The sequence below is a fragment of the Mobula hypostoma genome, chromosome 11 (assembly GCF_963921235.1).
Source record: "Mobula hypostoma chromosome 11, sMobHyp1.1, whole genome shotgun sequence".
NCBI classification, from domain to species: Eukaryota; Metazoa; Chordata; class Chondrichthyes; order Myliobatiformes; family Myliobatidae; genus Mobula; species Mobula hypostoma.
In genome coordinates, this window is record NC_086107.1 from 51520449 (window position 1) to 51535967 (window position 15519).

At 38.8% G+C, this 15519-nt stretch overlaps 1 protein-coding gene across 3 annotated transcripts in view; it reads left to right on the forward strand.

Moving 5' to 3' along the window:
- syt7a (synaptotagmin VIIa) overlaps positions 1-15519 on the forward strand; it is a 572706-nt gene that overhangs the window by 470029 nt on the left and 87158 nt on the right. For all 3 annotated transcript variants that reach the window (XM_063062024.1, XM_063062025.1, XM_063062026.1), the window contains one exon: positions 14708-14843. In XM_063062024.1, coding sequence (XP_062918094.1) covers positions 14708-14843 — 136 coding nt within the window. The remainder of the gene's footprint in view (positions 1-14707; positions 14844-15519) is intronic.

Here is a 15519-nt window from a genome sequence, read left to right on the forward strand (position 1 = left end):
CAGAGTTGCGGTCTAAAGGTGGATCGGTATTACAGTGGAATAAAGGGAATTATAGAAGCTTGAGAGAGGAGCAGACCAAAGTTGTTGGAAGGAGATGCTAGCAAGGATGGCACCAGAACAGCAATGGCTGGAGTCTCCGGAAGAAATTTAGAAGGCACAAGATAGATATAACCCAAAGAAGTATTCCAAAGGCAGGAGGTCAAACCTAAAATAAAAGCAAAAGGGAGGGCATATAATAGAGCAAAAATTAATGGGAAGTTAGAGAATTGGGAAGCTTTTAAAAACCAACAGAAGGCAACTAAAAAAGCAAATTGGAGCGAAAATATAAAATATGAAGGTAGGCTAGTCAACCATATCAAAGGAGACACCAAAAGTTCCTTTCAAGTATATAAAGAGTAAAAGAGAAGCGAGAATAGATGTTGGACTGCTGGAAAATGACACTGGAGAAGTAATAGGGGACAAGGTAATGACAGATGAGCTAAACAATTATTTTGCATATGTCTTCACTATGAATGAAATCACTATTGCTTGGGAGAAGGTTCTTGGGAAGCTGAATGGTCTGAAAGTGGATAAGTCACATGGGCAAGATGGGTTACACCCCAGGGTTCTGAAAGAGGTAGCTGAAGAAATTGTGAAGGCATTAGTAATGATCTTTCAAGAATCACTGGATTTTGGCACAGTTCTAGAGGCAAGAAAATTGTAACTTTACTCAAATCTTCAAGAAGGGAGGGAAGCTGAAGAAAGGAAATTATAAGACTGTTAGCCTGTTCTTAGTGGTTGGGAAGATGATGGAGTCGATTGTTAAGGATGAAGTCTCAGGGTACATAGAGACACATGATAAAATAGTCCTTCTTGCACTCCAGTTTTCCTTCAAGATTCATTACTAAATCAGCATCTATCACATGAAGGCATCATACAATAAGTTGCTAAGCATTTTGACTTTACTTGCCCATGCGGCGCAAGTCCATGTATATACTAAGTGTGGTGCTGTTCTATGTTGTTGTTGCTAATGACCCACAGCTGGATCATGTGGCTGCTGGATATATTCCCAATCCTACCTACTTAACATGGTAATTGCATTGTGGAACATCAAGTGAATCTGCAGCTTGAAGATATCTTTGTTTCTGGAAGGATATGGGTTGGAACAGCCAGCGTGGTCCATGCTGGACAAATGGATGTACAATAGGTGGTGGGACATTGGTTCCCCTCACGTCAAACACATTCTATGCCCTCCCTCCTTTGATGCTTCTTTCAACTGATATTCAGAATGGCGGGTCACTGACAGATTTATCATGTGAACTGGAAAGCTTTGAAATATCTGCACTTCGTTTGAGAACAAGTTTGAAAAATGGACTATTCTTGAACTCAGAAGAGAATTATATCGATATGACTTCTCTGGAAAGAAATTGCTTTTTCGTTTGATGAGGAGACCCCCTTTCAGTAAGTCATCCGATAAATGTTACTGAAAGGAAAAGGAGCTGGGTCCAACAAAATAAGCTGCTCGACAGTGAGATCGATGATGAAGGAATGTTATGTTCCCTGTCCTCAAAAGAAATAATTATTGCTGGAAAGCACTCTGAGCATATCTATTAACATATATTATTGAAGACATTTAGTGACATAATAGTTCAGAAACTTGAGTACAAGTTACTGAATTAATTGGAATATATGACAGTTGATCTAAATAAGGAATGTGCTAGAATTAAAATTAAAGAAGCATGGAAATCTTCTGTCGATCAAGCAGCATCGGTGGTACAAGAAAATTAGTTTCAACTTTCTGCGTTACTTCCATTTTCCTTTCATATTGTCTGAAGTACTCAGCATATTCAGATTTTCAGTGGCACTGAAACTTACGACTTCTGCATATATTCAAAAATGGATTGGTGATTTGTGTTTTAGGAATAACAATACAGGTGACAATGTTCACCAATATTTAAAAGTGAATAAGTCTGGACACTGCCTTCTAAGTTAGTCCATATTATAAAAGAACTTTATTTCAGGCAATAGCACAAAATTGAGCTAGGCTAGCAATTCCATACTAAGTATTCAATAAAATATTAGGACTGCTGCACACTACATCTGAGATTTTCTCTCTCCCCCCTCCCTCTGCTTCTCCCTCCCCCTTCTACCCCTCTCCCTTTCTCCCTCCCTCCGCCTCTTCCTCTCTCCCTCTCTCCTCTCCCTCCCTCCCTGTCTCTGTCTCTCCCTCTCTGCTCTTTATTTGTCTTTTGTTTCCTATTCTTTAATTTTCTTTCTATGTAAACTTTAATCTCTATTTTATACTTTTTTATACTAGTTAAATATCTTATTGCTTTACAATTGACATAGTGATGTTGAAACTAACTTAGGGGATGCCATCAGAACCACATGCTCAATGATAGTAAAACATCAAATCTCTCCTCAAATGCCCACAAAAAGCGAGTGGACAGATGACCACAGAATAAATGGCAGGCACCATTCCTTTGTGGCAAAAGGCATATTTCCCTTGTATGCTTGTTTTGATGGCATTGTGCTTGAAATCTCTTCCTTTGCTCCTGTGAACTGTAAAGATATCAGAATCAGAATCAGGTTTATTATCACCGGCAGTGTCGTGAAATTCCTTCTGCACCCTCTCTCATTTCTGAATCTTCTCTATTTTAAAATGAGATTTATTATGGTTTTTTCTTTCTCCTGTTCTGCCTTGATTTTTCCCAGGACTGAAAACTCTAGGGCACCTTGACTTTATTCATATTTCTCCTCACTCTATGATCTTCTATTATCCATGTTAGTTTTTCAATGGCTATTGAGCCAATCGATACATGTTTTATCATGTAAAACTGAGGAATATGATTACAGAAGGGGTAGTGAGTGTCTTGGTGCAGCATATGTAATAGGAATGCATTATATCTGTTCTCTTTCGTAAGTTTATATTTGTGACCCCAGGACAACAGGAGAATGGACTGCACAACATTTGTTCTGTGTTTTTCTGTTTTGTGATTAATTCACTAGACCTGGCAAGGTAACAGTTGAAAGTTTAATCAATCATTGCTTCACAGACCAGTGTCGGGTTTCTCATGTAGTAAGGTTCCGTGGCTTCTTTGTGAAATTTTGCTTCTGGCTAACTTGCAAATAAAAAAAACATAGATATAAAGTAGACTCCACATTTGAGTATTTAGCTTCAGATTAACTCCAGAAGATTGCACTTCCAGAATACTTATTTTAAAAATTCTTTAGATATTATGAGATTGTTAGAAAGCACAGTAAGAGTGAAAATTCTTTCTTTTCACTACATTTACAAGATAGATAAATAGACTGAGAGAGACCCAAGGCAAAGTTTCCATAGCGACTACAAAGAGTAACATAAAAAATACTAATCAGCTTTTCCATGTGATGTAAGCAGTGTCTCTTTTTCTCCGTAGTGTATTAAATTCATGTATTATTTATGTTGTACATGCTGGGTTGCTTCCCTGGAGCATTTCTGTTATGTGGGCTGCTTTAGGGTTTTAAAAGGCAAGCAAAATTGCATTAATCTATACCTGTCTTGAAGAGGATATTAACAGATCTTAGATCTCAAATTTAAACTTTATCTTCCACATAGAAAGCATCATTAAAATACCTTTTACAGACCCAAGAGTTCTACGATTTTTACAATTCAAAGACCAAACAGAAAATATTAAATACATGCAAATAGAACATTGGTCCCAAGATTTTGGGCACCAAACTTCCAGGAATCTCAATGGCTATTCCTGCCTGTTGTCTTTAAATTTCATAAAAGTCAATTAAAGTATAATTTATGGTATGGTACATTTGCACTTCACAGATATTTAATCCCATTGCTGATATTTATACGGCCTCTTTCCTTCACTGTAGACTTCCACAAAATCCATGAATCTTGGTGCATGAAATTTACAAATAGAATGGAGCATGTGTCCTTAAACTTTAAGGCATTTTAACACTTTATGTGTTATTGCCATGTAATGATTTGACCATTTGTTTTCTCCTTCATCCTGCTTGCACTATGCCCCAAGTACTTAAGATATTATATGTATAGTGTATGTATATTTATATAAATATTTGTATATTTTTCATATACAAATTTTATATAGTGTTATATAAGACTTTTGCTTCTGATTATCTAGAATATAAAGCAACTGTAGATGTGTGTAACTTGGTTTTTACCATATTAACTGATGATACAGTAATTTAGTGGTTTTTAATAGGCATTGTGTTTCTTTATGTATACTTTTAGTATGATATACACTAATAGGCGTGCCTCATTCTTCACTCACATAGCAACTTAATTGTCAAATTGTGATGGAGCATAGCCAGGAGAGCAAGGATTTCATCCTAACTTAATTTGGACTGTTTTGATATAAGAATACTGATTGAGTTGAGATTGATTTTACCATTGATTTTATGTAACTTAGAGATAACAAGAAATTATTTTTTCCTCTTTCATTGTGAGGCACTATTCTTCACGGTGACATTATAACAAATCTTAAACGATACAGTCTGCATATATTGCACGGAATTTATTTCTGATGACCCACACTGTTTGCTCCCTACAGATTTCTGTGGTAATTTAAAAATAAGTTAAGAGATCATGAATCCTCTGTTTAAATATCTTTCAGCCATTTATTTATTATTGCGTGATTTCTTTCTTATAGGCTAAGTGATGCTATTAGATTTTTAATTCTTTTGATCAGCTGAAAATACGCAAGTGTAACGTTGAGTTCTGCCTCCATCTTGTGTCTAAAAGCAACATTTCCTCCAGGTGTCCTAGGTCCAGGAACATGATATTTGTTTATCTCTGAAGCTGTCTGTAAACCTTTATGTCTGGCTATTGTTCAAATTCTGCAAGCTAAATCTTTTTCTTAATCCTGCCTTTTTTAGTTGTAGCTTCTTTTTCCAGCTGTCCGTGTTAATTATGGTTAAACGTCAGCTATACCTTGGCTTCCAGTACTTTCTGCTGCAGTGTGGCTGCAAATGTCTGTGACTCGTCAGTGTCTGGTCTGAGATTCTGCAAGTTTCTTTCTCACTCTAGCTTGTTTCTATTTTGATATCTTTTATTCCACTGACCCTCATCCACACACACTGTTTAAAAAAAACACTTTCCTTTGCTTACAGACTACACTTTCAGACCCAGATTTTCCACTGCCTTAACATAAGCCGTTTGGAAAAACATCAAATCCATTTTACGGCATTGACTGTTAATAGTTGCTAATTATTTGATGTTAACACCTCCTGCATTCAGTCTCTCTTTAGCCTGACTCTGTTGTATCCTTTTCCCTCTCTTCATTGTGTGTTGTCATTCATCCTCTAAATCAGCAGACATTGATAAATCCAAATAATGACTATTCTCTCTGTGTCTTGTGTTTTTCATTCCCGTGTTGCACTATAGAAGTGTGTGTTTGTTTGTGTGTATGCTTATGTATGTCTTTCTATATATTAGTGTCAGAACCTGGGAGGAGCATTATGCTGAAGAGGAGGGTCCTCAGTCCTCTGGCAGTGCAAAATGAGGCTTGTTTATTCATAGGAATATAGAACTTTCCAGTAGAAATAATCCTGAGGTACTGGCAATTGGTATTGTCTTTTCTACACTCAGAAGGAGAATTTCACCAAATGATTGACATTTGAGAGCATTAATAACTTTGAGAGAAAAATTTCACCTTGCTATTGTGACATAATTTATATCTTAAATCAAAAAAAAGTTCTAAGTATAATTTGAAAGGACCAATTAATCTTCTTGTGTTATTCATTAAGATCAATTCAGAATAATTAAGTCTGCTGAGGCATCCTATGTGATATAAAGCCCTTACTATGAACTCACTTAAGTTTTATATTAAGGATGAGTTCTTAAGACAATCGCGGTACAGCATGAGGCATGTGAAAAACTAGCATCTTGCACTAATTTCGGCTCTGTACACCCGGTTTGGCAATGTGACCCTTGAGTTTCTGACATGGTATTTGTTAACATAAGTAATATCGTTTCACCATAAAACTCCCGGCAATGACATCGATAAGGGTGCAAAACGAACATTAGCTGCCAGTATAATTTTCAGCCGTAGCAGTCTGAAAATAGCAGTTCTTGTTTATTGACAGTACCACTGCTTAAAGGGACAACATGAAACTTGCATGAATTGTCAAGCAGCTCTGTAGTGTTCAGCAGTCTCACTGCTTACACTGAACACCAAGCCTCCCTTGTTTCCTCAAAGATTTGGCTATACTCCTAGGTGACTTTGAACTCATTCTCACTGGATTATATGGAGATGAGCCTGGGTCTAGAGGTATCAAAGACAACCAAGGAACCATGTGAGAACTGGCCTCATTACCCTTCCTTATCAGTTCAGAGTTTAGAAAGAGGATTGGATTATTCTCAGTTTCTCAGCCTTAGTAATGTTCCACCAGAGTATTCTCTGCTTATTTTAGGGTGATTGCCCAAGTTTCTTTCTCCAGGAGAGAGATCTTATCCATTTTAGACCACAGGGGAAGGCAGAAGAGGCAGTGATTTTTCCCATAGCAGTCCTCCCCCCCCCCCACCCCAAAGTGTATACTGTTCCTTCACTACACTTGTGCATAATTTTTCCTTGTAGAAACCTCCTTGACAGAAGCACTACCTATTGCTCTGGAGCACCTCCACCATCCTGTTGCATAAAGAATATGCATTCTGCATGTGCTGTTCTCAATGTGCCTTTCCAAGTTAGCTGGCATTGCTCTGATTCTGCCTCATTTACCCAATACTGCATTGCTCATTTTTGAAGCAGTGTGCTGCAGTGTTGTCCAAAAAGTGCCAGGGTAAACTTTTGCAAGGATTGGATGCAGGAGTATAACTTGCAATGGTTTTATGTCTGATGTGGCAGATGAAGCAATTTCATACTTTTATGATTAGAAGATGACTCCAGTTGATTAAAATGTTAATCTATTTTGATACTTAAGTTATTGTACAACAAAATATTTTTGAATATCTGGTCTATTCCCACTTCATTTTCTTGGTTCCTTCACACAAGATTGCATGTATATAAGGTTCAGAGATATCAAAAGCAACCAAGGAACCACGTGAGAACTGGCAACATTATCCTTCCTTATGAATTCAGAGTTTAGAAAGTCATCCCGATAGCATAAGTTCTCTAAGAGAACTCAAGTGCAGCCTCACACAAGTGCCTGAACTGCATAAATTGCCAAGATGCATGTGTTGGGTTATATCACATTGTCTGATTTGCACCATTCTATAAGCTGATGTTTGGGCAGTATACATTTCCTGTAATACTTCAGGGCATGGGATTTACCTGTCATTGCAACTGACCTTTAGGATCCAGGAAGATGGCAATAGTGTATGAAGTATGTGATTTCTGTTATCAGCTGAATGGTGATAAAGACAAACTAAACGCTTTAAAATTTGTAAGTGAACTGGAAGTGATCCAGTGGATTGTTGTAGTGCAATTGGGGTGAACGGTACAGTTAATTTTAGCCAACGTAGTGAGCTTTATTGGAGAGTGAGCATTTAAGCTGAAAAAAAACGCGAACTAAAACAATCAAACTGGAAATAATGAAGAATGAGTTTGCAAGAACAGGAGAAGCATGAATGTGAGTCACAGCCACAAATATCCGGTAAGTGTGCTTGTGGATCTTGGAGTCTGTCAAATCTGAAATACTGTACATGAGAAAGTGAAGAAATGATGAAAATTTGCCCCAGTGCATGCAGAAAAATGTTAATCGTATTTGCGTTTGACTGAAGTTGTTAATATTAAGGCACAGGATTTTAGCCATAGTTTCAATTAATTTATGCAATCTAGACTGCAGGCTAGCACCAAGACTCAGTGAGACTGTATGGTCTCTGGTAGTTCAAGTGAGTCATGGAAAGAATAGGTACTCCTCAGAATTCGATGGGTAAACTTTACCTCTCAGCTGGACAATGTAGTGAAAATTATGATGCCTTGAATAATACGTGATTAGAGTGAATCCTGTCATCCATTCATCTTGTAAAGAACAAACCATTCACTGAAGATGCCCGACTCCAGATAGTCAGGGGAGACAGATAGAAAGTAAACACTAAACAGCACCAGCTGCCAGCTTGAAACAAAATATGCTCTGGAATGTGGCCTAGCCATAGATTATGTAGAAATTTATATGACATTCAGGTTGTGCCAGTGTTTCTTATGAAAATAAATATACAACTGTGTATATAAGTATGGCTAATAGATATTCCGACAGTCTATAGGGTGTCAAAGTCAAGAAAGGCAGTAATTTTTTTCATTATATAACTTTAAAGGAACAATTAAGCATTCTTAATTTTTTATAATTTGGCAGTGTTTACAAATAACTAAATCCTCTATTCAATCGGTACATAGTCAGTTGAAGCTATCATTACTTTGCTATGCTTAGTTACCTGTTTAATTCTAACATGGCGCCTACATTGTGCATGCTTTCTGTCTTTGTTTCACCTGAGCTTGGCTGCCCTTGTTGATTGCAAGTTTTTATGAGCTATCAAAGCTACAAAACTGAATATAAGATGACAAGGAGTCTCAAGAGACTGAAGATGTCGGAATCTGGAGCAACAAATATTCTGCTGGAAAAATTCAGCAGGTCGAGCAGCAACTGTAGGGGAAGAAGGAATTGTCAATGTTTAAGGTTGAAAGTTGATGCTGGAGTCCCTCTAGAGGATTATTTGTTGTGTGAGGTACCAACATCAACAAGCAAGCTGGTTCAGTTGCAACTTCATTTTGAGTTCAGTGACTCGTTAAGTAACAGTAATACATCATTGTAGCAGGTCTTCTGCGTGTTCCTGTCCAGAGCAGGTGAGTGCAAGGAAGTGAGAACCACAGGCAGCAATACTGATGATGGACTAGGTCTAGGACATTGCATCATATTGATTCAATTGATTCATCTGATTAATTGCAGTAAGCAGTGTTTGGTAGCATTTGTATTTTATCCATTTTCACTTCAAAAGGTAGCTATAAGACCCCCACACCTCCACATTTTAACTGTCATATACTCCTCCCCAGAATGTCCAATTTTCAGAATCCAGAATTGTGCAAATGAATATTATAGTGACCACGGTGTAAATTGTCTTATTCTTCTGTGAAGCAACACCTTTGAATCAGAATTTGCTGTTGTAAAGTTAGCCGTAAATCTTCTTATGAGCGTTGTCTGCCAAGCAACAGTCATCTGCTGATTGTATAAACCATTGGATGATTCTCTCCATTTCCAGATACTTAAAAATTAAAGCACAAACTAAATTAAATTTTCATTTTCCACTGCTAATAAAAGGCTATATTGTCCTTATCCAAACCACCTTGCTGTAATACTGATATATTTTATATGCCACTACATCACTGTTAGTTTTGTGTTCCAACAAATGTACTTGCAACACCTTAATTAAACATTCATATCTAAACTTTTACCAGTGTTAAAGTACTGCTTCATTCCTGAAACATAATATTGTAATATTCTTCCCACATGGGACAGTCTAGCATCTGGTATCGATTACTGATTTGGGAAGAATAAAATATAGATTAATGTAGGATTGGTGTTAATGTATAAATAATGGTCAGCTTAGATTTGAAGGGCTAAAATGCCTGGTTTCTATGTTGTGCAACTCTGTAACTCTATGATGGATGCAGGATTAAAATAATTCCAACATCACCTGCCACTTAAAGTTGATAGTTTAAGCAAAACACTATAAATGGTCAGCTACTGAAAATAGAATATTGAAGTTAGCTGGTCTTAAATCAAATATTTGCATCAAATCCCACAGATTTTTTCAGCACTTTAATTAGAAATAGAACAGCACAGTGCAGGTCCTTTGTTGTGCCAATCCTTTAACCTACTCAAAGATTAATCTAGCCCTTCCCTCCCACATAGCCCTCCATTTTTCTTTCATCTATGTGCCTATCTAAGAATTTTTTAAATATCCTTCATGTATCAGCCTCTACCACCAACCTTGGCAGGGCATTCCATGGACTCATCACTCTCTGTGTGAAAAAAACTTACCTCTGACATCTCTCCTCCCATACATTCCTCCAATCAACTTAAAATGGTGGCCCCTCATGTTACCATTTCCACACTGGGAGAAGGTCTCTGACTATCCACTTGATCTATGCCAGTTATCACCTTGTACGTCTCCATCATCGCCTCATATTCCCTTGCATTCCAAAGGGAAAAATCCTAGCTCGATCAGTCTTTTCTGTTAAGACTTGCTCACTAATCTAGGCAGTCTCTTAAATATCCGGAATGTATCTGCATCTACTACCACCCTGGCAGTGCTTTCCGTGCACCTACCAATATCTACTTCCCACTTATAATTTCCTCCCAATGCCTTAAAGTTACACCACTTTTTCCACCGAGGAAGTCGCTGGCTGTCCACTCAGTTTATGCCTCTTATCACATTGTACACCTCTATCAAGTCTCCTCTCATTGCCCTTCACTCCAAAGAGAAAAGCCCCTGGTCGATCAACCTTTCTAATCCAGGCATCAACTTGGCAAATCTCCTCTGCACCCTCTCTTAAGCTTCCACATCCTTGCTATAACTGAATACAATACGCCAAGCATGGTCTAACCAAAGTTTTATTGAGCTGTAACGTTAGCTTGCAGCTCTTGAGCTCAATTTTGCGACAAATGAAGGCCAACACACCATTCACCTTCTTAACCACCCTATAAACTTGTGCTGTAACTCAGAGAGATCTATGGACATGAACCCCAACATCCCTCTGTTCATCCACACTGATAAGAATCCTGCCATTAACTCTATATTCTGCCTTCAAGTTCGACCTTCCAAAGTGAATCATTCCACCCTTTTCTTAATTTAACACCATCTGCTACTTCTCAGGCCAACTCTGCATCCTACCAATGTCCTGTTGTAACCTTTGACAACCTTCTGCACTAAGGCTGATGACACCGTCAACCTTTCTGTCATCTGCAAACTTACTAGCCCACCCTACCACCTCCTCACTCAAGTCATTTATAAAAATTACCAAGAGTAGGGATCCCAGAACAGATCCCTATAGAGCAGCACTAGCCACTGGCCTCTAGGCGAATACTCTCCATCAATTACCACCCCATGCCTTCTGTGGGCAAGCCAATTCCAAATCAGGGCTGCTAATTTTCCCTGGATTCCATGCTTTCTGATTTTCTGAATAAGCTATCATTGGGAACCCTGTCAAATATCTTACTAAAATCACCACATCAACTGCTCTGGCTTCATTGATATGTTTTGTCACTTCCTCAAAGCATTCATTCAGGCTTGTGAATAACTACCTGTCCTTCACAAAACCAATTTGATTGTGCCTGATCAGACTATATTTGTAAATCCTTTCTCTAAGGATCCTTTCCAATAGTTTGCTCACCACTGACACGAGACTCACCAGTCTATGATTCCCAGAGTTATCCCTATTATCTTTATATTATCAATATACTCTATTCTTGGTTGGTGCAAGTGTAACAAAACCCAATTTCCCTCGGGATCAATAAAGTATGTCTATCTATCTATCTATCTTTCTTGAACAAATGAATATTTGCCACCCTCTAATCCTCTGACACTCCAATGGACAGTGAGGATCCAAAGATTACCAAGGGCAAAGCAATCTCCTCCGTCACTTCCCATATCAACCTGGGTTATATCTCATCTGTACTCGGGAACTTGTATATCTTCATGTTTCTCAAAAATTCCAGCAATCCTCTTTCTTAAATGCTGGCATGTTCCAGTATACCAACCTGTTCTACGATGACTTCATATTTGTTAAGGTCTCCCTCAATGGTGAATACTGAAGCAAAATATTCATTGAAGACCACCCCTTCCTTCTTTGACTCTAGGCGCATGTTTCCTCTTTTATCCCTAATCGGTCTAAACCTCACACTAGTCATCCTCCTTTTCTTCAGCTAGATGTGTAACCCTTGGCATTTTCTTTAACGTTATATGCCAAGACCTTCAAATGTCTCCTTCTAGCTCTCCTAAGTCCATTCTGAAGCTCCTTCCTGGCTACCTTGTAACTCTGAAGAACACTGCCTGATCCTTCCTTCCTAAGCCTAAAGTAGTCTTCTTTCTTCCTCTTGACTAAATGTTCATATTTCTTGTCAATGATGGTTCCTCCAATCTACCATCCTTTCCCTACCTCAATGGGAAAAAATCTATCCAAAACCCCATGCAAGTGCTCCCTAAACAACCTGCACATTTCTGTTGTGAATTTTCCCGACTGCATCTGTTCCCAGTTTATACTCCCAAGTTTCTGCCTAGTATCATCATAACTACACCTCCCTCAATTAAACGTTTTCTCATTTAGTCTGCTCTTTTCCCTACCCAAGGCTATGATAAAGATCAGGGAGTTGTGATTTCTGTCTCCGAAATGCTCTCCCACTGAGATGTCTAACACCTGACCTTATTCATTGCCTAGTACCAGTTTGGCCTCTCCTCTAGTCAGTCTGTCTACATACTGTGTCAGAAATCCTTCCTGGACACACCAAACAAATTCTGCCCTACTGACAGGGTGCCAATCAATATTAGAAAAGTTGAAGTCACCCACAACAATCCTGTTATTTTTGTATATATCCAAAAACTGCCTTCTGAAATGGACCTCGTTGTCTCTGCTACTATCGGGGTGGGGGGAAGGGGGTGTCTATAGAATGTTCCCATAAAGGTGATTCCTCTCATCCTGTTTCTTACTTCCACCCACACTTGAGGTTGGAGGAACAACACTTCATATTCCATCTGGTTAGTCTCCATCCTGATGGCCTGAACATCGTTTTCTCTAACTTCTGGTAATTTTCCCCTCCCCCTTTCCCCCTTCTTCCATTACCCACTGTGGCTTCCCTCTCACCTCTTCTCTTCTCATCACCTGCTTAATCACCTCATTCTACTGCCCTTCCTCCCTCCCTTTCTCTGACTGTCCACTCTCCTCTCCTATCAGATTCCTTCTTCAGCCATCCATCTTTTCCACCTGTCACCTCCCAGCTTCTCACTTCATTCCCCACCCTCCACTAACTTAGCTTCAGTTATCAACTTCCAGTTTGTACTCTTTCTCTTCCCCATCACTTTCTTATTCTGGCTTCTTCCCACTTCCTTTGCAGTCCCGATGAAGTGTCTCGGTCTGAAATGTCGACTGTTTATTCCTTTCCATGGATGCTGCCTGACCTGCTGAGCTCCCCCAGCATTTGTTTGTTGGATTTCCAACATCTGCAAAATCTTTTGTGTTTATCATATTTCCATGTACTGATCCATGCTCTAAGTTCATCGCCCTTGTTCCGGATAATTCTCACATTAAAATAACCATATTTCAACCCATCCAGCTAACTGCAATTATGCCCTACCAACTGCCTATCCTTCCTCTCAGTCTTTTGGCAGGCTATCTACCTTTACGACAACTGTTCCATCATCTGACTGATCATTCTGGTTTCCATCCTTCGACCAAACTAATTTAAACCCTCTCCAACAGCTCAAGCAAACCTGCCCACAAATATATCGGCCCCCTTCAAGTTCCTTTTATATAGGTCATACCTTCCCAAAAGAGATCCCAGAGATCTGCAAATCTGAAACCCTGCCCCGCACATTCATCTGCTAAATCGTCCTATACTTACCGTCACTGGTGCATAACACAGGCAGTAATCCAAAGATGACTATCCTTGAGGTCCTGCCTCCTACCTAGCTCCATATATTCTCCCTTCATGACCTTATCACTTTTCCTAGCTGTATTGTTGATACCAATATGCACCACAATTTCTGCCTGCTCACCTCTCCCCTCCTTAAGCATGCTGTGGACTCAGTCTGAATCATCCCTGATTCTGGCACCTGGGAGGCAATATACCAGCCAAGAGTCTCTTTCACATCCACCCAATCTCCTGTCTGTACACCTAACTACTGAATCCTCTGTCACTACTGCCTTCTGTTGCTTTCCCTGCTCCGTCATTGTCGTCGCCCTCCCCCCCAACAGTATTCAGAGCAGTATACATGTTACTGCTGGGAATTAGCTGTCACAGTGCTTAGCTTAGGTAAAGTTTTGTGTTAACCATAACTGTTTACCAAGAATGGTGCAAAATCTTCCAAATTGATCATTGAGGGGCAGACTGATGTAGGTAAGTTGGAATGCAGATTCCATAGAAACTCTTGCAAACCGGACTTTCCAAATCTCCCAGTTAATAAATGACAGGAAAATTAATCTTTGGAAATTAGCATGGACAAGGCATCTATTTCAATAACATGGGACACATTGGAAGGCTAAAGGATTGGGGAGAATAATTGTGCATGTGTGATGTTATCTTTGTAAATTTCAGTCCATGGACTATGATGTGTGATATCCATCTGAAGACTATTGTCATCAACCATTACTAGCACCGAGTGAAACCCCAAGCTTACTATTTGTATAGTTGTAGATTATAGGTGTAGCTTACTAGAAAGCACATTGAAACAAAAATATCCCCCATTGATCTGTTCGCCATATTCCTCTGTTCTTCATATTTCCCTGTTGTTGGCAAAGTAATACAACAGAGTGTCCAATTAGTCATCATCATTAAGTGCTTAACAATGTGCATTAATGTTTACAAGTATATGCCACGTGGACTATTTTGAGAAAGTTGAGCTTACTAGGTACAGGGTTCTTGTGATCTCTTGCAGATGTCAAAGCTTTGTTAGTTTAGGAAAAGAAATGAGATAAAGACTCCTTTACTAATGGAGCAGCCCGAAATGGCACCCTGGTTGTATGAGGCCTGCTGTCAGATTGTTAACTACTATCTCCATTTGCAGGTTGCCCACTGGAAATAAGCCAGTAAATACAACTCCTGTGCAAGGGCAGGTCCCTCAGGATGACTCAGACAGAAAAACAGAACCCCGCTCCTCAGTCTCAGATCTGGTGAATTCTCTCACAAGTGAAATGCTAATGGTAAGTAGCCATGCCTTGCTGCTGGTATATAAACCAAATTTTATAAAAGGATAAATCTCATTGTGTGTCTTTGATGGAAGGGCATTGCAGGATTGTAATGCAATAAAAACATAATCTTGATTTGGTGAGATAATTTTCTATCTTTGCACATGTTAAGAATGTTGCAGGATACAACATGTTAAGAATGTTGCAGGATACAATAATGTTGCAGGATGCATTTTCTATGATTATCATACCTGGCATTTTATAGTCGTAATACATAAATATATTCTCACTGCTATTGTCCAAAGTTGTAAGGAAGTTGCTGCAGATTAGTTAATAATATTCAAGTGCTACATACCAGCAGCAATAGATCACAAATTGAGTCAGGTTTTAATGTTAAAACACTATATTTATTAGTATCTACTCAAAAATATAGAAAATTAAACTAAAGAGAAGAGTTAACAGTGTTATGTGTGTGTGTGGCTCTCAAACGGTCAAGTTTAGGAACACAAACACGAGGAAATCTGCAGATGCTGGAAATTCAAGCAACACACACAAAATGCTGGTGGAACGCAGCAGGCCTGGCTTAGGAACAGTTCTTAAAGTCTTAAATTGGCAAACTAGAAAGCTCCAGTAATCCACAGAATAATTGAGGGGAGAAACTTGTAAATCCACATTAAAATGTAGAGAGGAG